The 24,166-nt window shown below is 48.2% G+C and overlaps 1 protein-coding gene across 4 annotated transcripts in view; it reads left to right on the top strand.

The window, feature by feature from the left end:
- LOC140385199 (grainyhead-like protein 2 homolog) overlaps positions 1–24,166 on the top strand; it is a 154,943-nt gene that overhangs the window by 82,037 nt on the left and 48,740 nt on the right. For all 4 annotated transcript variants that reach the window (XM_072467093.1, XM_072467092.1, XM_072467094.1 and 1 more), the window contains exons 5-7: positions 2,107–2,162; positions 3,321–3,477; positions 7,855–7,966. In XM_072467093.1, the coding sequence (XP_072323194.1) occupies positions 2,107–2,162; positions 3,321–3,477; positions 7,855–7,966 (325 nt within the window). The remainder of the gene's footprint in view (positions 1–2,106; positions 2,163–3,320; positions 3,478–7,854; positions 7,967–24,166) is intronic.

Here is a 24,166-nt window from a genome sequence, read left to right as displayed (position 1 = left end):
TCCCTCTTGGGGATTAACAAAATTGATGCCTGAGCCAATGTGGCCGGCACCTCCTCCCATGCCAGAGAGTCGGAAAACACCTCCAGGGTATGTGTGGCCAAATCCGCAGCAAACTCTTTATTTATTTTTAAAATAAATTTTGAGTGCCAATTATTTTTTTTCCAATTAAGGGACAATTTAGCGTGGTCAATCCGCTTAACCTGTGGGGGCAACACGGGGGCACAGTGGTTAGCACTGCTGCCTCGCGGCACCGAGGTCCCAGGTTCGACCCCGGCTCTCGGTCACTGTCCGTGTGGAGTTTGCACATTCTCCCCGTGTTTGCGTGGGTTTTGTCCCACAACCCAAAGATGTGCAGGGTAGGTCAATTGGCCACACTAAATTGCCCCTTAATTGGAAGAAAATTAATTGGGTACTCTAAATTTATATATTTTTTAAAAATCCACTTAACCTGCACATCCTTTTGGGTTGTGGGGGTGAGACCCACGCAGACACGGGGAGAATGTGCAAACTCCACGCGGACAGTGACCCGGGACTGGTATTGAACTCGGGTCAACCCTCGGTGCCGCACTTGCGCCAACCGTTTATAAAAGTCAACCGGGTATCCATCTGGTCCCAGCCCCTTCCCTGACTGCATCAACCCAATCACCTCCATAACCTCCTGTTGCCCCAACCTTCATAACCTCCTGTTGCCCCGGAGGAACTGCCAATCCCTGCCCCTTCTCCCTCTCAATCTCCGGGAACACCAGCCTACCCAGAAACTGTCCTATCTCGGCCCCCTCCCCACGAGGTTCAGACCTATTCACCAACTCACCCCCCTCATCCCTCATTTGCACTATTGCCCACGCGGCTGTTTCTTGCCTCGGTTGATGGGCTACCAGGTGGCTTGCCTTCTCTCCATATTCATACTGCACCCTCCTCGCTCTCTGAAGCTGGTCCACCGCCTTCTCTGTCCTCAACATATCAAATTTCCCTTGCAGTTTCGCCGCCAAGTGTTCCCCGGTCGAGGCCATGGAGTACCCGCTGGTCCAGCTCCAAAATTGCACCCACCAATCGCTGCCTCTCCATCCTCTCCACCTTATCTCTATGGACCTTGTACGAGGTCACCTTGCCCCTCAACAGAGAGACCTCCCCATTCTGATTGAACGCTATATGCCCCTTGATTACCAAAATCATCTTTCTGCAAAATCTTTCGTCCGCCAATAGCGCTGAGACCATCCTCCATGAGGGTCTCTGTGCCTGGCCCATGCCAAACCTCACATCCATAAAATGTGTCATGTGGTCCGAAACCACGATCGCTCCATTTCCACCCCCACTATCCCTGGGAGAGTCGGATTATCTGCCACAAAAATATCTATACAGGAGTAAACCCGATGCACATGGGAGAAGTAGGAAAACTCCTTCCCTCTCAGATACCTAAATCTCCAAAGATCCACCCCCCCACCCCATCTCGTTCATAAACACCCCGCGCTCCTTCGCCATTCCTGAGTCAACCAGTGAATGCTGGGACATTGAGTAAATTTGAGGAGATAAACAGATTCTTAATCAGTAACTGGCTGAAGAGGACAGCACGGAGGTGCAGTGGTTAGCACTGCTGCCTCACAGCGCTTAGGACCCGGGTTCGATTCCGGCCCCGGGTCAATGTCTGTGCGGAGTTTGCACATTCTCCCTGTGTCTCTGTGGATCTCAGTCCCGCAACCCAAAGACATGCGGGGCAGGTGAATTGGCCACGCTAAGTTGCCCCTTAATTGAAAAAAAAATAATTGGGTACTTTAAATTTATTTTTAAATAAGTAATGGGTTGAAGGGTTCTGGAGAACTGACAGGAAAGAGGAGTTGAGGCCAAGAGAGAGATCAGCCACGATCTTATTGAATGGTGCAACAGGGTCGAGGGGCTCAATTGTCTATTCCTGCTCCTTGTTCTAATGACCATAGACTGCTTTCCCCTTTGAGGGGGAGAGCTGGCTGGTGGTGATTTAACCTGAGGATCACCACACCTCAGGCAAGGGGCAAGGTTTGAGAGGGCGAGCCTTCATGAATAATCTCATCGTCTATAACCAGTTGATGAATGTTCTGCTAATCCCATGCTCTTTGCTTCCTTTAACTGCAGAAATACCGCAGCTCTTCGTTAGGGGATGAAGAATTCATCTACGAACATTCAGGAGGGTAAGACATTAGAGTCTCTCGAGGGTTCTATGGAAACTCCACATTATGAGAAGCAGCCAGTACCCATGGTCAAGCAGAATGTGCGTTAGACCCTATTCACTAATCCCTTGGCTTCGTCCTTTATGTGAGTTGAATGGTTTCTGTGTTCGACCCTGGAGGTGTGCGCCTCAGATGAGGTTCAGGCCAAGCTGTAATGCCCCCCCCCCCCCCCCCCCCCCCCCGCGAGGTAAACTAGCCCACTGACCTTGTTGCCTAGGCTCTTGCATGCACACTGGATGCTTGGGTGAAGTACTACCGGATGCCCGGTGTTGAAGGAACGATATCCCAGCAAGGAGTTAATGGCCCTCGTAAAAATCAATTTAAGATGAAATAAATGGAAAGTTATCAGTATTGAACAGCTTTCTGTTCTCTTTGGGCTACTTTTATGTTTTCCTGGCTATTTTCTCCCTCCCTTTCTTTGCTTGTCCTCCAGGTGGAGTTGGCACAGGATTCAAGCCCTTTGTCAGAAAGATTCGGGTGGTGGTTGAGATTTGAAAACTCAACTGCTTTGACCTGCTGTGTGTTGCGACTCTTTTCTCTGCTTAACCAGTCTCTCCACTCCTTACCCCAGGGTGGGAAATCTGAGCGCTGTCCAGGAGCCACTCCCGGGCTTCTCAAAGATATTCCATTGCAATCAAGGGGAGGACCCTGAACACAAAGCTTCAGCCCCCCCCAAGCCCTTTTGCTGCTAGTGGTACATTTGACCAATTGCGATATATTATAAAGTTAATTACAAGCTAGTTTAGTTTAGATTTGTAATCCCAATTTAATGTACTGTATTTTATAGAAAAAAAATACTAATTTATCATTTAGGCGATTGTGAAGAACATCTCTGTAATAAGTATCTGCAGTGCCATGCTGCCTGAACAGACATTAAATCCAGCTAGTGTTTGTGAGGATTTTTAAGACTGACTCCAAAGTATAAACATTGACACTTACTAGAAGTCCTCTGGGTGGGATTCTCCAGTCCCCCAGCCATGTGTTTCTCAGCGGAGCACCGTTCGCTGGCGGCGGGATTGCTGCCAGTGGGAAAGAACAATCCCAACGGTCGGAGAATTCCGGCCTATATGTTTCCTTGAACTGTACAACCTCCCATCATTAATTCTCGCTTTTTTCCAGAGATTCATTCCAGTACATGCTGGAAGCCACAAAGTCTTTACGTCAGAAACAAGGGGAAGGGCCGATGACCTACCTGAATAAAGGACAGTTTTATTCCATAACGCTCAGGGAGACTGGAGCCAACAAATGCCTTCGCCATCCGATCAGCAAAGTTAGGGTAAGCTGTTGCGTTTCTGTGTGGAATTACATTGACCTTCAGGCAGCTCACAAGTAGTCGCAGTGTCCTTCGCCCACAAGGTCCATAGATACAATGCAATCTATAAAGACACACTTGTGTTAGGGAGGATTAAATTTGATTAGTGTTTGTGATACAAGCATAAAATGCTGGAGATACTCAGCAGGTCTCCATGGAGAAGAAGTGTTTTGAGTTGAAACTGCCTTCTTCAGAACTGCAATACTTTCAGATGAGGGGAGAAAACTTGCAGGGAGAGGGGTGCCGGCAGTAAAAATGCTGCCTTTTGTGACAATAAGTGTGGTAACGGTGAGGTAGTTACTGCTGTTGCACGATGCAATTTCAGACCACAAGTGTCCAACCCAGATGGATGTGACCCACACGGACACAGGGAGAATGTGCAAACTCCACACGGACAGTGACCCGGGGCTGGGATCGAACCCGGCTCCTGGGCGCCGTGAGGCAGCAGTGCTAACCACTGCACCACTGAGCCTCCCCACCACTTATTCATTGTCAACCTCAGGCGCACAGTCTTAGCCATGCCTCTGATGTTTGAAGTTATCTGCAGTAGCAGGAAGAGAAGTAATCCAACAGACTGATTTGACAGTACTGAGAGGGAGACCTGCATTCGTATTAACTAGGGACGGAATTTTATGGCCCTGTGGCAATGGGGTGGGTCTGCAAAATGTGACAAGCCATTCAAAAATACATTGACTTCGTCGGGACTGGACAATCCCACCGGCATATAATTCCGTCCTTGCGTCCGTACTGATCGACAGGGCCCATAGAATGTGAACTAGCTGCAAAGTCTAGGGAGACCGTTCCTGAAGCTTGGGAATATATATAGCAGGTCCACCTGGGGTTTTTCCCCACAGTTTCGAAAATACCCCGTGCTCTATCTTTTAACTGACCAATTGCTTCCTTCATTTAAAAAATAATCAGGCTTGCTCTTGAATGTGCTGATTGTTCTGCTATTACTCCTTAAAGTCCTTTCCACACAGTCGGTGGATTGGCCACGCTAAATTGGGTACTCTAAATTTTAAAAAATATCTCACCTACATTTATAATCACATATTGGGAAACACTCAGAATTCTGTTTGACAGGCTGAATGTTTTGCAAGGATTATGAATAAAGTGGAATATTTCCTACCTTTGACATTTGAGGCAGAATTTTAATTGCCAAAGTTGTGTGGGGTGCAGGTGTAGGAGGCAATGCCCTCAAAAGTGGCATCAGATTAGGAACCCGGCATGATCCTGTCTACATCTGAGTTTATCCTGGGTGGATTTTCAGGTGAATGGGAGGCCCTAGCGGTGCTGTTGGACAAGTAACTGAAATATGTAATTCCCCAATTACCTGAGGATTTAACCCAGCAGGCTGCCGTTAAAAGCCAGGGCATGGGTTTCGTGAACAGTGTGGATGTTACCAGGGCCGACAAGGGGAGAACTCAGTCGGGAGTGCTTTGTCAGTGAAACTGATAGGCTGGGAAGCTGCAGCCACGCCTGGGTGACGTGTTGCTTCTCACGGCACCTCCACCCTCACTGCTTGACATGTGGTTTCTAACTTCAACTCACCAGCCTTGGACGTCACTCACCTTGATCTGCACTTCCCTACTGTCAACCTTCACCACTGCTTGGAAGCAGCTAATGGAAATCCACCAAGCCACTCTGATGAGGAACTAAAAGTGCACGACCAGCCTTCCTCTTAACAATATGCTGCTTCACAGCCTCAAGAGATGCTTTACAGGCAGACAATCAGCTCTCCCCACATTTGTACGAATGGCTCAGGAGGCTAATGCTTTCATGGCATGTCAATACTGATATTTGCAGCCTCCTTGGCTGTCCTACTACCAATGCATCAGGGGGGAGGTGTTGAGAGAAGAAATTGTTACTTGTGATACTAGTATCTATCAAGGTGGTTGTCATTGAAAGACCCCTCCCCCATAGTTTCTCAATTCCCCTGGAGTTCTGCGCACTCCTGCAAGGAGAGAGAGAGCTAAAAGGTGTGACTTTAAGGATTAAATTGCTCGAAGATAGGAGATGGCAACTGTGAGGTATGGGCTTGAGATGGCAAAAAGATGAGGGTGAATGTTGGCAGTTCATTTACGGATGTGATGAGAAGCCTAGAGAGGGGGCGAGAAGAATGGTTGGAGCTGCAAGGTGCGTTGGTTTGAAGAGTGTTGTGCAAGAGAATTCTGGAAAAGTCAGAGTGTGGGACCCACCCAAAAGTGTTAAACCGCTCACCTATCCTGCCGTCCGGAGGCGCTTGAACCTCTTGGAGCAATGTATCTGGATTAGAAGGACCATTGTGCTGCTATCGACTTCCACAGCCACTTTCATCAGTACCTGTTGGTTTGAGAGGCTGGTCTGTTCCTGCTGTCCTTGGGGAAACATCACTTCATTTCAGTTACCCAGACCTGGCAGCTGGTAAGAGTCCGTGATCCACAGGCGGTCTTCACCGGTCTCCTTTTCATTCCTGCGGTTGCTGAAGTGTCGGGGATCGACGTTGAGTTCAGCCATTCTGACCCGTGCTGAGGTTCGTTAAGTAGAAACCTATCCTGGGAAACTGAGTCCAAATGCCATGGGAAAGCATGCTGTCATGACAAACGGTTCCTTCCCCTTTAAGGGATGTGTTAGGATAAAATTCCACCACTAGTGTCAGATAAAGGGTGAATTAGATACTGAATCCCTGCACTCTTGCCCAACATGTTTTAACTCCCCATCTGAACAGTGTGGTCGCTGTTGTACTTATGCCATTTTTATATCCACAACCAATGTTGTGACCTCTCCAATGTGAATCTGCCAGTTTAATACAATGCTGTAGAATGGTGCCTCCGAATCAAGAGTATCACGTGATCCATGTGTACTTGATTACCAACTAGTGGTTGGATGCAATTACAGTAACTTGTTAACCCTTCATTATTCTTACAAGACACATTGTCACAGTGCCCATTAAGTCTTCTAGAACATACAGTGCAGAAGGAGGCCATTCGGCCCATCGGGTCTGCACCGACCCACTTAAACCCTCAATTCAACCCTATCCCCTTAACCCTATAACCCCATCTAACCTTTTTTTTGGACACTAAGGGCAATTTAGCATGGCCAATCCACCCAACCTGCACGTCTTTGGACTGTGGGAGGAAACTGGAGAACCCGGAGGAAACACGGGGAGAACGTGCAGACTCTGCACAGAACGTGACCCAGCGGGGAATCGAACCTGGGATCCTGACGCTGTGAAGCCACTATTCTACCGTGCTGCCCGAATGTTACCTTTGAATCCTTGCAGGCAAAAGTGACAGGCTGCTGTCTTTTAGATAATGATACAAATTAATTGATCCATTGATGGACACCAATCAGTTATTCAGCTGGAATTGAAACCGCTTAATTTTGTTTCTGCTTCATAACAGAGATAAAACATTTGTTAAAGTGACTACTAACTGACATTGGCTACTGACTGAAATAAATACTTTGCTTTGCATGAAGGTTATCTTTTTGCTGATCTACCCGTTCCAAATAATGAATTTGGACAGTTACTTCACAGCTCCAGGGTCCCAGGTTCGATTCCCGGCTTGGTTCACTGTCTGTGTGGAGTCTGCACGCTCTCCCCGTGTCTGCGCGGATTTCCTTCGGACGCTCCGGTTTCCTCCCACTGTACAAAGGTGTGCAGGTTAGGTGGATTGGCCAGGCTAAATTGCCCTTAATGTCCAAAAAGGTTTGGTGGGGGTTACAGGGGTATGGGGATAGGATGGAGGCGTGGGCTTAAGTAGGATGGTTTTTCGAAGGGTCCGTGCAGACTCGATGGGCCGAATGGCCTCCTTCTGCACTGTAAATTCAATGATTCTATGAACATCAAAAGCATACATTAGCTCCCAGCTAGCATCCCAAGCTGCTTAGCTGGAGAATGTTCAAGATACTCTGGTTTTCCAAAAACTACAGCTTGCTATGTTTCGGTGGAACCGTGTGTACGATCGGTGCAAACTGTATGGCATTGGAGAAAAAGACAGCTCGCATACAAAACATGATTTGGATGACAGGATTACTGGTTCTTGTTAAAGGATTAGAATATGAATAATGAGGATTTAAAAGACCGAGGACAAGCAATGTGAATAGAAGGAAAGTGCAAATGGTATTGTTTAATAAGCCTTCATATCCCCCATTGCACCTTTTCTCCTTTGGGAAGTTTTATTGTGGAATAAAATCTCTGGTATGGTTCCTCGTAGCAGGAACGGCAGCCAGTTATGGAGTATTTATGTTCTGGTTGGGAACATATCAGAAGGCTATAAGGGCAGAAAAATGACAAATCTGTATGCTTTTATATCTATTGAGAGAGAACAAGAATATAACCTGAATAATCCATTTCCCCAGAGTGTAATAATGGTGGTATTCAGTGAAGATAAGAACCGCGATGAGCAACTGAGATATTGGAAATACTGGCATTCTCGACAGCACACTGCCAAACAGAGAGTCCTCGATATTGGTAAGTGACTGTCAGAGTTATTATCACAATTAAAGCAAAAAATCTGTAATTGTAATGGTACTAGCTAATTGCTATGCAGAATCATAGAATCATAGAATTTACAGTGCAGAAGGAGGCCATTCAGCCCATCGAGTCTGCACCGGCTCTTGGAAAGAGCACCCTACTTAAGCCCACGCCTCCACCCTATCCCCGTAACCCAGTAACCCCACCTACCCTTTTTGGACACTAAGGGCAATTTATCATGGCCAATCCACCTAACCTGCACATCTTTCGGGACTTGTGGGAGGAAACCGGAGCGCCCGGAGGAAACCCACGCAGACACGGGGAGAACGTGCAGGCTCCGCACAGACAGTGACCCAAGCCGGGAATCGAACCTGGGACCCTGGAACTGTGAAGCAATTGTGCTAACCGCTGTGCTACCATGCTGCCCCATGTGAAATTTTTAAATAAATCTTTAATCTGTGTTGATCCTACTGGGGTGTTTTATTAATTTTGTAACATTTTTAGGGTAGGAATTCATCTTGGACAGTGGCACCAAATGGGGGGTATTGGATTGGCCACCCATTACATGCAGCATCTAATATTTAATGACATTGACTGGAATGGAAATAAATATCAGGCTTAATGTGTGCCCAGTTCAATGACACCTCTTTGGCACCACCACGTGAGATGAATTCCTACTCCTTTATGTGTGACTAGTTTTTTATTGGCTAGTGTTCTCCTTTTCTATCAGTACGGCAGTGAGTGTGAATGAAGAGCTGTTGAATACCCAGCTTCACAAGTAAGCTTAGACTGGGTACCAATGGGCAACTCAACATTAGAGTTCATCTCAGCCAAGTCATAAGAACATAAGAACTAGGAGCAGGAGTAGGTCATCTGGTCCCTTGAGCCTGCTCCGCCATTCAATAAGATCCTGGCTGATCTTTTTGTGGACTCAGCTCCACTTACTCACCCGCTCACCGTAAACGTTTATCCCTTTACTGTTCGTAAAAATCAATCTACCTTTGCCTTAAAAACATTTACCGAGGTAGCCTCAACTGCTTCACTGGGCAGGAATTCCACAGATTCACAACCCTTTGGGTGAAGAGGTTCCTCCTTGACTCAGTCCTAAATGTGCTCCCCCTTATTTTGAGGCTATGCCCTAGTTGTAGTTTCACCCACCAGTGGAAACAACCTCCCTACTTCTATCCTATCTATTCCCTTCACAATTTTATATGTTTCTATAAGATTCCCCCTCATGCTTCTAAATTCCAATGAATATAGTCCCAGTCTACTTAGTCTCTCCTCATAAGACAATCCTCTCATCGTTTCTCAAGTACGGAGAGAGACCAAAACTGTCCCAACACTGTTCTCACCCGACACGTCTTACGCACTTCCCACCAGGAATTACTAGGTAATAACGCGAGCTGATCAGGTTTGCTAGGATTCTCCCCCTATCCTTCCAAGGAATTCTGCAGCTGGATGTCACACCCCAATATCTATTCTGGTTGGGATCAGCTATGACTCAAATGCAGAATAGAACTTGAACCGTCTAAATGGCGTGGTGCCACACTGGGATGTACCATTATCCAGAAGTGGAGATGCCGGCGTTGGACTGGGGTGGGCATATTAAGAAGTCTAACCTGGTGTTGTAAGACTTCTTACATTATTCAGAAGACCATTAGTGGAGTCACCTTTTTAAATTTCTTATGCATTTCGAATTATTTACCTGGCATAATTTCCACGGCATCTAATCCACCAGATAACATGAATTATTGTTCTACATATCTGAGCATAATGAGCTTTTTCCAAGTCAATGGATGAAAAACAGGTCCAAACAAGCAGATTTTCCAAATTTAGAATCTTGCGTTACATATTCTCTGTGGTGCAGCATTGCTTGTTACTACATTAATGTTCTGTGGGGCTTTTGCTTAATGATATGCCATTCTGTCCAAAACTTGACTACAGTAGGATTACCAAGGATATAACAGTAATAAGCCCGTAGATAATCTAAATTGTATATTTGTGTCCTTCACACATGTGCTTCTCCAATATCTTTGAAGGCTGACTGAGAAAACACTTGAAGGGGTGAGAGCACATATGAATAAATAAGATGCTTTGCTTCATACCTAAAATACAAAAGGCAAGATGGCCTTTCCACTAACTGTTTATCCGCCCCTGACCTGACTGAAAATTGTGGGGGTGGGGTGGTGGCAGGGAAGGCCACGGTATCATGAACAGGGCTCATCCCGGCCAAGCCGATATTTTACTTGAGGGGTGGGGGAAGAGACTGATGCCAGTGGGAAGGCCGGCAGCTTTAGCTGCGTGGGCTGTGTCGGGGAGAGGAGTGGTGGGGAGGGGGGGGGGGGGGGATCTCCTTTGCAGATACCCTGGTCCAATAAGAGGCAAGACCCCCTGCCTCCAGGCCACGCTCACAATCCTCATTAAAGCCCCCAAACCTGTACTATCAGGGCTCCTCAGCATGTGGGACTCTCTGTAGACATGGCCTTAAAGCTGTTAACACTGCTCCCGGTGTTAAATTGCTGTGGCACCGCCACCGGTATCATGAACAGGCTCCTCCTCTGACACTTTAACCAGGGTGGGGACCGTTCGATAAAATCCAACCCTTTGTATGTTTTTAAAAAACAAATATGAATGTCTTTGTTGCTTTCTGTTTGCAATAGCTGGCTGCCTGTGTTTCTGTGTTTAACTTTTCTCTGATCATAGCCAGAGAAGGATCAGGGACTTTCCTACGCAATGGGTGTGAGATGCTTGTTGATGCCAAAACAGGCAAATTAATTGCTTATTGTTTATAGTATTGAGGAAGGACCTGCTTTCTGTCTCGGTGCCTTTTTATCTTGGCTCGATTTTCTGGTGTTAGGAAACCTTTTAATTTCATCTGAGCAAGCATGACCATCTCTTGTGCAAGTTGTCATCTTTGACCATGCTTTGTTGGGATTAATCTGATTGAATCTTGGTAAATAATTTCCTCTACTCAGAATTTGACTGTTAGTTAGCAATAAAGCTACCCTCTGCTGCTGCATCAGATTCATGAACCTATTGGGAAAAAAACTTGCCAGCTTTGCACCCAATACGTTTTTAAAAATGTGTTCTCGCGGTGTCGATCATTTTGAATGTCCATGACTGTTGGCCATTGTGACAGTCCCCCTAGAACTCTGCAAGGATCCAAAGTTGGTCACATACTGTTTCTGATCCAGATGCTATCTGATGGTAACATCATCCACACACCTGGAACACAATTTTACCTCAAGTCACATGGATGGTATTATGTCCGCCAAAAGGATGGAGTCCACACGGGGTTGTGAGGTTAAGCAGGAGGTTTATTTCTGCGTTCAAGCAAAGAGTCGAAGCAAGTGCTACCCAACCGAGTGAGTGCCGGATGCGGAAGCTTGAGATAGCTCTACCCCTTTAACGGGGGAGTGTGTACTCCCCTAGGGATTCTGAGAAGACCAGATCTTCGGCAGAATAGGCTTCGCAGGGCCGATCAGATGATATCCAGTGTCATGTCGTTGCATGACTTGTCTATGGGGCACCTCTCCCAATATGGATACCAGTCCCCATGAAACGGATTTTGAGTGGACTGAGACTGACTGAGCTTGATGCGATGCCTGGTTCATTGCTAAACGTTCTTTTCTTTTTTTCTTAACATCAACTGAACTGGCTGTGTGATGCTGCTGCTGGTCTACATTGTTGCCATTGCTGACTATACCGGAGATTAGTAACATTGTTTTAGCGTGGGGAGGCTTTCTTGTATCAATACAAACTTCATCTGCAAAATTTCAGGGATTTTTGTCAGGATGAAAATTCCAAATGAAATGATTTTCAGTGTAAAAACTTGGTAAAACCATTGCCTATAGGAGGCATGTCTTTTCAAGTCTCTTAACTTAATGCTGAAGAGCATCTGTCAGGCGAGTTAAATTTTCAGTCTCTTGCCAATCATTTCAGAGAAATTTCAGATTAAAGCTATGCGGGCACATGGAACAACATCCCTACACCTTTAGGCATTTAGGATTTCTGCACAGTGGATTTTAATTCACTTGTATGGACCAGTTCTAGCTGGTCTTTATTAAGCTGAAGCTGGTTAATTTGTGAACAGCCCAAAAACCTCAACCACGTTAGGTGTGCCTCCAACCAGCAGAGAGATTTGCCTCTGATCTGATTCCCATTGACTTCAATGTTGCCTTGATGTCAATGCCAGTCACTCTCAGAACTGTCTCAGGTTCAGCTCTCTCTTGTTCATGTTTGACCAAAGGCTCTGAGGAGGCCAGGACTTGAGCGGCCCTCTCTGGACGCGATCTACCGGCCATGTTGCGCCTGAAAGTCAGTGCGTTGACGCCAGTAGATTTTTTTTAAATAAAGATTTCGAGTCCCCAATCATATTTCAATTCTTTTTTTTTCCTACTTAAGGGGCAATCCACCTACCCTGCACGTCTTTAGGTTGTGGAGGTGAGACCCACGCAAACAGGGGAAGAATGTGCAAACTCCACACGGACAGTGGCACGGGGCCAGGATCGAACCCGGGTCATCAGTGCTGTAGGCAGCAGTGCTAACCACTGCAAAACCGTGCCACCCATAGAAGAACATTTAACGGGTAGATTTAATCTTGTTATGGTGAAATATGTTGGTTTTTGATTTTAACTTTTTTTAACCCTATTTTTTTAAATTTTAGAAACCGAGAAAGGAAATTGCAATTGAGAGTATTTTGAACAATTTGTGGGAACCCGGTGATTCTCCCCTACCCGGCGGGGCGGGGGGTCCCGCCGGGATGGAGTAGCGTGAACCACTCCGGCGCGGGCCGCCCCAAAGGTGCGGAATCCTCCGCACCTTCAGGGGCTAGGCCCGCCCTGGAGTGGTTTGCGCCCCGCCGGCTGGCGGGAAAGGGGCTTGGCCCGCGCCAGCCGGGGCCGAAGGGACTCCGCCGACCGGCGTGGGTCCGCGCATGCGCGGGAGCGTCAGCATCTGCAGACGTCATCCCCGCGCATGCGCACATGGAGTCACGTCCGCCCCGGGAATGGCGGATGACCACGGCCTCCGGTGCGGAGGGAATAGAGTGTCCCCACGGCACAGGCCCGCCCGCGGATCGGCGGGCCCCGACCCCGGGCCAGGCCACCGTGGGGGCACACCCCGGGGCCAGATCTCCCCGCGACCCCCCAATAACCCCGGAGGCCGCCCGTGCCGCCGCGACCCGGGGGCGGGGGGGGGGGGGGGGGGGGAGGGGGGGTCAGAGAATCCCACCCACCACAAAAAATATTTATTAATATGAATTATACAGCAGCCATTTAACTGGCAGCTCTCTCCCAAAGTATCTCTCTTTTTTTTTTAATACACATTTTATTGAGGTACTTTTTGGTATTGTAAGAACAACACAATAAACAATGTACATGAAACTATAAACGTAGTGCAAAAGCCATCTCCCTCCCTTACAGGTCCCACCTTTATTAACCCCCTACTCTAAGCTAAACAACCCCCCTCCCCCTCTCCCATCCCCCTTCTGCTGATTATTAATTTTCCGTGAAGAAGTCGACAAACAGTTGCCCCCTCCGGGCGAACCCTAACAGTGACCCTCTCAAGGCAAACTTGATTTTCTCCAAACAGAGAAAGCTAGCCATGTCTGATAGCCAGGTCTCCGACTTCGGGGGCTTTGAGACCCTCCAAGCTAACACTATACGTCTCCGGGCTATCAGGGAAGCAAAGGCCAGAATGTCTGCCTCTTTCCCCTCCTGGATTCCCGGGTCTTCCGACATCCCGAAAATCGCCACCTCTGGACTCAGCGCCACCCTTGTTTTTAACACTGTGGACATGACATCTGCAAACCCCTGCCAAAATCCCCGAAGCTTCGGGCATGCCCAGAACATGTGGACATGGTTCGCTGGTCCTCCCGCACATTTTGCACACCTGTCCTCCACCCCAAAGAATCTGCTCATCCGGGCCACTGTCATGATAGTCCGCTGAACGACCTTAAATTGTATCAGGCTGAGCCTGGCACATGTTGCGGACGCGTTGACTACTCAACGCGTCCGCCCATAGACCATCCTCTATGTCACCTCCCAGCTCCTCCTCCCACTTGCGCTTTAGCTCCTCGGTCTGCATCTCCTCCGACCCCATAAGTTCCATGTAAATGTCCGAGACGCTCCCTTCTCCTACCCACCCTCTGGAAAATACGCTGTCCTGAACCCCCCTTAGTGGTAGGAACGGGAAGATTGACACCTGTTTACGTAGGAAGTCCCGCACCTGCAGATACCTGAATTTCTTTCCCCTCGCTAACTCAAACTACTCCTCCAGCTTCCTCATACTCGGAAAGCTCCCCTCTATAAACATATCCCCCATCCTCTCAATCCCTGCTCTCCGCCATATCCGGAACCGCCCATCCATACTTCCTGGGGCAAACCGGTGATTATTACATATTGGCCGGTGATTATTACATATTGGGGACCAGACCGATGCTCCCACTGAGTATCTCTTTTTCTAAGAGGATTCTACCCCCTGGGGTGATTATCCACAATTGGTCACCTAAACCAGGTGACTCTTACTCTGCTGTGTTGCCCTTAAAGGGACAATCATGTTTGAATGAGCATCAATTGGCTGCAGACGAGACTTCCACCCCTCGGGAGGAGACCCCACCTTAGAGAGCTGCAGCGAAAAGCAGTGGTGGACTCAAGAGGAAGTCCAGGAAGATGCCTGAGCCCAAGATTAATTACGCAACCATGTGTTTTTCACCGTACTACATGGTGGAGCAGGCTTGATGGCAGTCGCCATCGTGTCTGGGTGCCATATTGAAAAGATGCCCAACATCACTGACCCACTATTGACAAAAGAAGATGGGCTTCCTGAAAATGAAGATGAATCTCTGGGAACACATTGAGGCTGGAGGATGGACCTCCTCCAGGACACCACATCTGGAAGACCCACCTTTAAATGCTCAGATCATTTGCATGTGACTAAGTGTGGTTAAGGAAGACGTGCACACTTCTTCACAAACAAAAATGTAGTTGAGTAGAGGTTTTCTCTCAATGACTTAGGCCGGGTCGGAGAATCCCTGGGGGGAGGCGCGAATCCCGTCCCGCATCGGCTGCCCGACTGGGGGGGGGGGAGAGAATCCGACTGAGGGGGGGGCCCCCACTGTGGTCTGGCCCATGATCAGAGCCTACTGCGGGCAGGCTGGTTCCGTGGGGGCCTTCTTTCCTCTGCGCCGGGCCCCTGTAGGGGTCCTTCATATGGCGTCTTTCCGCGCATGCGCAAGATCACGCCGTCCGTTCCGCCCATGCGCGAACGCGCGCCGGCTGGAGCGGCGCCAACCACTCCGCCATCAAACTAACCCCCGAGAAATTGGAGAATTCCTCACTTTCAGGGCCTGTTGACGCCGGAGCGGTTGGCCCCGGTTTTCCCGCCGGCGTGTGGACGTAGCCCCATTTTCAGTGAATCCCGCCCAGAATCTTTAAGGAACTCACAGCTGCGAGAAGGAACCTAAATGCTGAAAGAGGGATTTATGTTTAAGAGAATGGGTTGTTGCAATGCATTCTTGTTAAAAAGAACAATAATATTTTGTTGCATCGGTTATAATTTTTCATAAATCAATCAACTCGAGCTAGGTAGTGATCAGCCAGTCATGGCCACTGTAGATGAATCAGTCCCAGGACATTGCAGTGGGAGTTCCTCAGGTGGTGTCCGAGACCCAACCAAATTTAACTGCTCCATCACTGACCTTCGCTCCATCATAAGGTCAGACGCTGGGGTGTCCGATAATGATTGCCCAATGTTCAGCACCGTTCATAATTCCTCAGACGCTGAAGCAATCCATGTCCAAATGCAACAAGACCTGGACGACATTCAGGTTTGGGCTGATAAATGGCAAGTAACGTTTATGACACACCCGTGGCAGGCAAGGACAATCTCCAACGAGAGACAATTTCCCCTTGACATTCAATGACTGAATCCCCCAATGTCTTGGGAGTTGCCATTGGTCAGAAACTGAACTGGACCAGCCATTTACGAGCAGTTCAGTGGCTGAAATCTCTGCAGGGAGTAACTCACCTCCTGATTCCCTGAAGCCTGCTCACCATCGACAATGCATAAGTCAGGAGTGTGATGGAATACTCTTCACTTGCCTGAGTGGGTGCAGCTCCAACACCCTGACTTGGAACTATATCACCACTCCTTCACTGTCGATGTATCAAATTCCTGGAACCCCAATCCAAACAGCCCTCTGAATATACCTGCACCAAATGGACTGCAGCCATTCAAGAAGGGTTCGCTAGGAATTAGGTAATAAATGCTAGCGACACCCAAATCCCATCAAATATTAAAAAGGCAACTTTTTCTTGCATTGTAGTTACATTTTGTGGGGAAATATTTGGGAATATTTAGTTTTGAAAGGAAAACAAATGACTTTGAAGGAAATGGAGATGATTGGTTGTAGATGAGTGGGATCGGTCCTTTTGCCAGCCACTCTGGCGGAGGGGGACAATAGGTAAAGAGGTCCGGGTGAAATGAACAATGGTGGAGGGTGGGGAAAAGAGCATATAGGGTTGAGTGCGTTGTTCATAGAGGACAAGGTAGGCATAATAATGATGCGAGCAGGAGGGCAATTATCAGGCAAAGTTGTTAGGGAGTGCTTAGAAAAATGAAAGGGGACCCTTTCCCGCGTTAACTGCACGACCGAATGCAGTGTGCATCTTCTGTGAGAAAAAGAAAGAGTTGAGGACAGGGAAACAGCAGAGAGTAGTTAGAAAGAGGAGAGATTGGGTAAAAGGCTAGTTTACAGGTACAGCAAATAACCTGGAAAGCTAATCGAATGTTATTGTTTATTGCGAGAGGAATTGATAACAAAAGTAGTGAGGTTATGCTTCAGTTACACAGGGCATTGGTGAGAACTCATCTTGAGGATTGTGTGCAGCAGTGTCTTTCAAACTTTTTTTCCTAGGACCCACTTTTGCCAACTGGCCAACTTTTGCGACCCACACCGCCCGACTGACCCTTGCGACACACGCCGACCGGACATTGTGGCATACGCCACATTCTCTTAACATTAATGTGAAAGGGGAGCCTGCTTGGTCCTCACGATCTAACTTGAATTAGATTCAAAGGAGCAGAGGGCAATGTGCATATCGGGCGCAGACTTCAGCCAAATCCTTTGCGCCGTCTTCACCTTTATGAAAACGGAAAATCCAACCTCGCACATGTAGGTCGGCGTGAAGGGTAATAACAACAAAATGCCTGTTTTACTGAGCACTGGAAACTCCTCAGAGATGCTACTGCAGAATGCTGACAGCCACATGGGCTTTTGGCATGCTTTTAATGTGGTACTACTGGTCAGGTACAGCAGTGTAGTCTTTTAATTTGGAGTCAGCTCTCAGTTAATTACTGACTCGGGGGTCTCAAACTCAAAAGGATTTTTTCATCCACCAATTCTCTTTCAAAATCTGAAACGTCTCCTCTCATTTGCCAGTACTTCCCTGCATATAATACACATTGGAATTGCATCCTTATTTGCATTGGCACAGTTGCCAAAACCATACCTCCAGGGACTGTCTTTATATTGCTTTGTTGCCGAGTTAACTTTCTTCTTTGTAGGCTGCTAAGCAGAGACCCTTGAGCTCGGTGCAGAACTAACACGAGCACTGCACTGTCCTGCCCTGGAACCTCCTGAGCAGCTCTCTCCAGCAAATTCTGTTGTGAGATCCTGTCCAACAAGTAAACTGTCTATTTGAGTCTCTGGCTGACTCTTACTTTGAAGAAAACCATTCATCTTCACAGTTCACTTGCCTTGTTTGTTAGCAGCTGGAAAACGGAAAGAATGCTGCTCCGTGATTCGGCACTAAAAACACATACCTGGAGGGCAATTGGCATCAAGTGTGTGTGCAGGGCACGTGACCTGCTCTCTGCTGCCACTTCTGGCCGGAAGACTCGACACAGCTTCATTTATTTCCATTTAAAAGGAGGCAGAGTACCCAATTCGTTTTTTTTTAAATTAAGGGGTAATTTAGTGTGGCCAATCCACCTACCCTGCACATCATTTTGGGTTGTGGGGGTGAAACCCACGCAAACACGGGGAGAATGTGCAAACTCCACACGGACAGTGACCCAGAGCCGGGACCGAACCTGGGACCTCGGCGCCATGAGGCAGCAGGGCTAACCCACTGCGCCACCGTGCCGCCACACGGTTGCCAATCTTGATGTAAAAGCAGGTAAAGGCTGTCGGGCCCTTCTCCTGCCATTAGGACCACCGCAGGAACGGCACGATCAATCGCTCCGCGACCCTCCTGACACCCGCCTGCGACCCATCCGCAGGTTACGACCCGCAATTTTAAAAATCTTGGTGTGCAATTTGGTCTCCATATTTTAGGCAAGATGTAAATACCTCAGGAGTTCAGTGAAGGCACACGAGACTGATACCAGGAATGGGTGGGTTGTCTCATAAGGAAAGGTTGGGGGAGGTTAACATCGTATCCTCTAGAGTTTAGAAGAGTAAGAGGTGACTTGATCAAAACCTTTTAAGATCCTGATGGGTATTGACAGCATGGACGTGGAATAGATGTTGGACGGCATTCTATGACCTGCCGCACCTGTGTTCCGGTGCGGCCCGCCCCCGCTGGCCGTGGGATCTTCCGTCCCGGCAGCCAGCCAATGGGGTTTCCCACTGTGTGAGTGCGCTGCCGACGAAGCGGAGGACCCCGCCGACGGAGAATCCAGCCCATTACCTCTTGTTGCAGAATCTAGAACTAGGGGGTCACTGTTTAAAAGTAAGGGGCCGCTCATTTAAGACCGAGATGAGGAGAAATGTTTTCTCTCTTAGGGTCGTGAGTCTCTGGAACTCTCTCCCTCGTAGGGCAGTGGAAGGAGAATTTTTTTACGGCAGAGCTGGATTGATTCTTGATAAACAAGGGGGTGAAAGGTCAGCAGGGGGAGGCAGGAATGTGAGGTTGGATTTGCAATCAGACCAGCCATGATATTGAATGGTGGCGCAGGCTTGAGGGGCCGAATGGCCGAATCATGCTCCTAATTCAGATTTTCGTAACATTAGCACTATGAAGATGCGAAGAATTGAACAAGTGAACATATACTGAAACTCATCAAGTGGAACAGCGTGGTAGATCAACCAGTAATACTTTAAAATCAAAGATTATCAAAAAAAGTTGCGCTTGTCCTTTCAAATAGGTTTGCGCCAAGTTTAGACATTCAGAAAAGTGCGGTTCTGGTGCTATTCATATATGAATATATGACTGACCGATGCTGTAGGACTGTAGGTCTGTTCGTGGAGTTTTGCCAAACGATGATCGGTGCAGTATAATGGGCAAAATAAATGCTAGTATATTTTTCTCTTACTAAAAGAGATGCAATGTCACTATCAGGACTTGTCCATTGGTCTTGTTGCATTAAGTAGACCGTCATGTATCACGTACAGTATCAAATGTTGATCATGTCTTTTCTCCAGAATCAATCCTCTTGCCACTTTCAATTGACAGAACTGCAGTTTCTGACTTGAAACAAAGGCAAGCCAGTTCTGTCTGTGGGGGCAGGGTAGGCAGGTCTTGTGCTGTTACCTACTCGCATTGCTGTCACTTGGACTGCTATTGCCGATGACAGCCCAGACATGAATAGGCACTTTCTGAGGTGAATGAAGCAATGTTACTTTTTTTTAAATTCATTCATTGGATGTTTGCCTCACTGGTTAGGCCAGAATTTATTGGCCATCCCCAATTGCCCTTGAGAAGGTGGTGGTGAGCTGCCTTCTTGAACTGCTGCGGCCCTGAGGTGTAGGTACACCCACTGTGCTGTTAGGGAGGGATATCCAGTATTTTGACCCAGCGACTGTGAAGGAGCGGCGATATATTTCCAAATCAGGGTGGTGAGTGGTTCGGAGGGGAACTTCCAGGTGGCGGTGTTCCCATGTGTCTGCTGCCCATGTCCTTGTAAATGGTCGTGGCTGTGATGCTGCCTCAGGAGCCCTGGTGAGTTCCTATAATGCACATTGTCGATCGCACAGACTGTTCCCACTGTTCTTTGATGACTGAGGGAGTGAATATCAGCGAGCTGCTTTGTCCTGGATGATGTTGAGCTTTTTGAGTGTTGTTGGAGTTGCACTCATCCAGGTGAGTGGAGAGTATTCCATCACGCTCCTGACTTGTGACTTGTAAATGGTGCACAGGCTTTGGGGAGTCAGGAGGGGAGTAACAGGCTGCAGGATGCCTAGCCCCTGACCTGCTCTTGTAGCCACAGTATTTTATGGCTAGTTCAGTTAAGCTCTGGTCAATGATAAGCCCCCAGAATGTTGGTAGCAGTGGAATTCAACGATTGTAATGCCATTGAATGTCAAGGGAGAATGGTCAGATCCTCTTTTATAGAAGATGGTCAGTGCCTGGTACTTGTGTGGCGCGAATGTAACTTGCCATTGTCAATCCAAGTCTGGATATTATCCACGTCTTTCTGCATTTGGACACGGACTGAGTAGTTGCACATTGTGCAATCATCAGTGAGCACCCCCACGTCTGACCCTATGATGGAAGGAAGGTGATTAACGAAGCAGCTGAAGATTGTTGGGCCTATGACACTATCCCAAGGAACTCCTGCCGTGATATGCTGGATATGAGATGATTAACCTCAAACAACCACAACCATCTTGCTTTGTGTGAGGTATGACCAACCAGCGGAGGGTTTCCCCCTGCTTCTCATTGACTCCAGTTTTTCTAGGGCTCCTTGATGACATATTTTGTCACACGCTGCCTTGATGTTAAGGGCAGTCACTCTCACCTCATCTCTGAAGTTCAGCTCCTTTGTCCATGTTTGAACCAAGGCTGCATTGAGGTCAGGATCTGAGTGACCCTGGCGGAACCCAAACTGAGTGTCAGTGGCCACGGTGTTGCAACGCAAGGGCTGCTTGATAGCAGTGTTGCTGACCCCTTCCGTCATTTTACTAAGGATGGAGAGTAGACTGATGGGATGTAAATGACTAGGCTGGATTTGTCCTGCTTTTTGTGTACAGGACACACCTGGGAAATGTTCCACATTGCTGCCGGTGTTGTAGCTGTACTGGAATAGCTTGGCTCGGGGCACAGCAAGTTCTGGAGCACAAGTCTTCAGTACTATTGCCAGGATATTGTCAGGGCCCATGGCCTTTACAGTGTCTTCAGCCATTTCTTGATATCATGGGGAGTGAATTGAATTGGCTGAAGACTGACATCTGTGATGCTGGGCCAAAATGGATCATCCACAGAATGTTGCGAATGCTTCTGCCTCATTCTTTGAACTGGTGTGGTGGGCTCCCTCATCATTCAGGCTGAGGGTATCTGTGGAGCCTTCTCCTCCAATTAATTGTTTAATTGTCCACCACCATTCATGACTGGATGAGGCAGGACTGCAGAGCTCCGCCAGGTTAATACCTCGTTTTTCAGTCTGCCTGGTACTGTTCCTGGCATTCCCTCCTGCACTCTTCATTGAACCAGGGTTGATCCCTGACTCTAGAGTGGGGGAATAAGCTGGGCCATGAGGTTGCAGACAGTAGTTGTATACAATTCTACTGCTGCTGATGGCCCACAGCGCCTCATTGATGCCCGGTAAAATTGCGAGATCCATTTGAAATCTATCCCATTTAGCAGGGTGGTGCCAGACAACAGGATGGATGCCATCCTCAATGTGAAGATGAGGCTTCTCCACAGTGGGTTACTCCTACTGATACCGTCTTGGACAGCTGCATCTGTGGCACGTAGGTTGTTGAGGATGACGTCCATTATGTGTTTCCCTCTTGCTGGTTCCCTCACCTGTTGCAGTCCCACTCTAGCAGTTCTATCAGGGCTCGGCCAGCTCGGTCTGTGGTGGTTCTACTGAGCCACTGTTGGTGATGGACATTGAAGTCCCCAACCCAGATCATATTCTGTGTCCTTGCCACTCTCCTTGCTTCCTCCAAGTAGTGTTCAAACATGGAGGAGTACTAATTGTGGACGGCTTTATCATTGACCTGATGCCACGAGACCTCATGGGGCCCAGATGTGATGTTGAGGACTCCCAGGTCTACTTCCCCCTGACTCTATATCAGCAACCCCCCCCCCCCCCCCCCCGGCCAGATGTTCAGCTCGTCTAGCGTGAAATGGCCGCGGGCACTCTGAACTGACGCCGAATGTGCTCCCTGCCAACTCTTTGAACAGTGGAAGGCGCGATCCTGCCATTTGGACAGTTCAGGCCAAACCTCAGGGGCGGCACAGCGGCTAGCGCTGCTGCCTCATTGCGCCAGGGACCAGGGTTCAATTACAGCCTTGTCTGTGTGGAGTTTGCACTTTCTCCCCGTGTCTGCGTGGGTTTCCTCCGGGTGCTCTGGTTCCCTCCCACCGCCCAAGGATGTGCAGATGTGGATTAACCATGATCAATGCAAGGGGTATGGGGTTTGGGTGGGGGAGTGGGCGTGGGTAGAGTGTTTCTTCGGAGGTTTGGTGCAAACTCAATGGGCCGAATGGCCTCCTGCAACGTATGGATTCTGTGAGCAATATTGGGCAGGGTGTCCCACCCAGTTAAAATGGTCACCTTTATGTTGAGACATGTAGGTAAGTGGTAATCACTGGATTTTGGTTAGAAGGAGGATCTGCGGCCAATTGTGTATATGCTTTGTTATTTTTACGTAGAGTAACATCGAATTTACAGCAGAGAGACAGCCCATCATGCCTCTGCTGGTGATTATAACTCCACACGAACCTTGTCCCACTCTTATTCACCTAAACTTGTCAGTATATCGTTCTGTTCCTTCCTCCCTCGCTTGGATGTCTAGTTTCCCCTTAATTGCATCCATACTTTTCACTAGAACTACACGTGAAGCCCGTTCTCACCAATCTCTGAAAAGAGGTTTCTCCTGAAATTCCTTATTGCAGGGTTTCCCAAACCTGTCAGGCCACAGAACCTTTTTAACCCCCCAAGAGTTCAGACAGAGCCCCTGAGAAACATTCTTATTGTGTTGAAGAGTTAAGCACAAAAAATTGATTGTTTTGCGCAATAGGTACAAGCGTACAAAAACAAATGAGGCTGGCTTCTCACTCATTGGCTGTTCATAGGCTTGCTATTGAGTTTATCAGAAACTACCCTCTGATTGGACACGCAGCTTCACACCACTTTCCAAATGTTATACTTCAGCCTGGCCTGCCGCGAGATCCTTGGATGTACCCGGAATTCCAGGGTTCCACGGAACACAGTTTGGGAAAATTTATTATTGAATTTATTAGAGATTGTCTTATTTTGAAATGCGCTGGTTTTGGACTATACTGTCAGTGTAAATATCTTCTCCCTGTCAAACCTTTCATAATTCTGAAGACCCCGAATTGGTTACCCCTCGACTTCGCTTTTCTCAAGGAAAGACCCCCCGCCTGTTCAGTCTCTTCTGATATTTACACCCTCTCCGTTCTGTTTTAGTCCTTGTAAATCTATTTTGTAAGTTCTCCTCTGCTATGTATATCTTTTTATAATATAGAGACCAGTGCAAGTATGCTACGACTACACAAGAGCGAGGGCGGCACGTGGCGCAGTGGTTAGCACTGGGACTACAGTGCTGAGGACCTGGGTTTAAATCCCGGCCTTGGGTCACTGTCCGTGTGGTGTTTGCACATTCTCCCCGTGTCTGCGTGGGTTTCACCCCCCACAACCCAAAGATGTGCAGGTTAGGTGGATTGGCCACGCTAAATTGCCCCTTAATTGGAAAAAATAAAAATTGGGTACTCTTAAATTTATTTTTTTTAAAAGAGAAGACTACACAAGAGCGAGAGCGCAATAACGAGAACAAGGTAGATCTCGGGAGAGGTCTCCCGCGGGCTCCCTGGCAGATTTTACGCCTCGCAGGATATACCCAAGTCCCGCGATGTGTCAGAATCGGAATCCTGCCCAAAAGGGGCGTGACCAAATGGTGTGCACCTAAGTAGGGTTTAAACCTATTTAGGTATGTTCACCAGGGATCCTCCTCGCCCTAGCGAGGCTGCCAAGTGCCCAGGTGGCACTGCCAAACTGGCACGAGGACTTCCAGGGGGGGCCCTGCTCATGAAAGGAGGGTGGAGGAGTGCGGCAGGTAAGTAGGGGCCTCTGGAAGGTTGGGGAGTGATGGGTGGGGATCCTGGAGTGGGGGCCTGTGGGAGGTTTGGGGGGGCCTGACGAGGGGGGGCCCTAGGCCCCCCCATAGTGGGGTGTCCTCACTTTGGGGGGGGGGGTTGAGGGGTGTGGGTTAGTGCCCATGTG

This window comes from Scyliorhinus torazame, chromosome 11 (genome assembly GCF_047496885.1).
Source record: "Scyliorhinus torazame isolate Kashiwa2021f chromosome 11, sScyTor2.1, whole genome shotgun sequence".
Classification (NCBI taxonomy): domain Eukaryota; kingdom Metazoa; phylum Chordata; class Chondrichthyes; order Carcharhiniformes; family Scyliorhinidae; genus Scyliorhinus; species Scyliorhinus torazame.
Note: the sequence above shows the minus strand (reverse complement) of the source record. Positions and strands in the feature narration are given on the sequence as shown.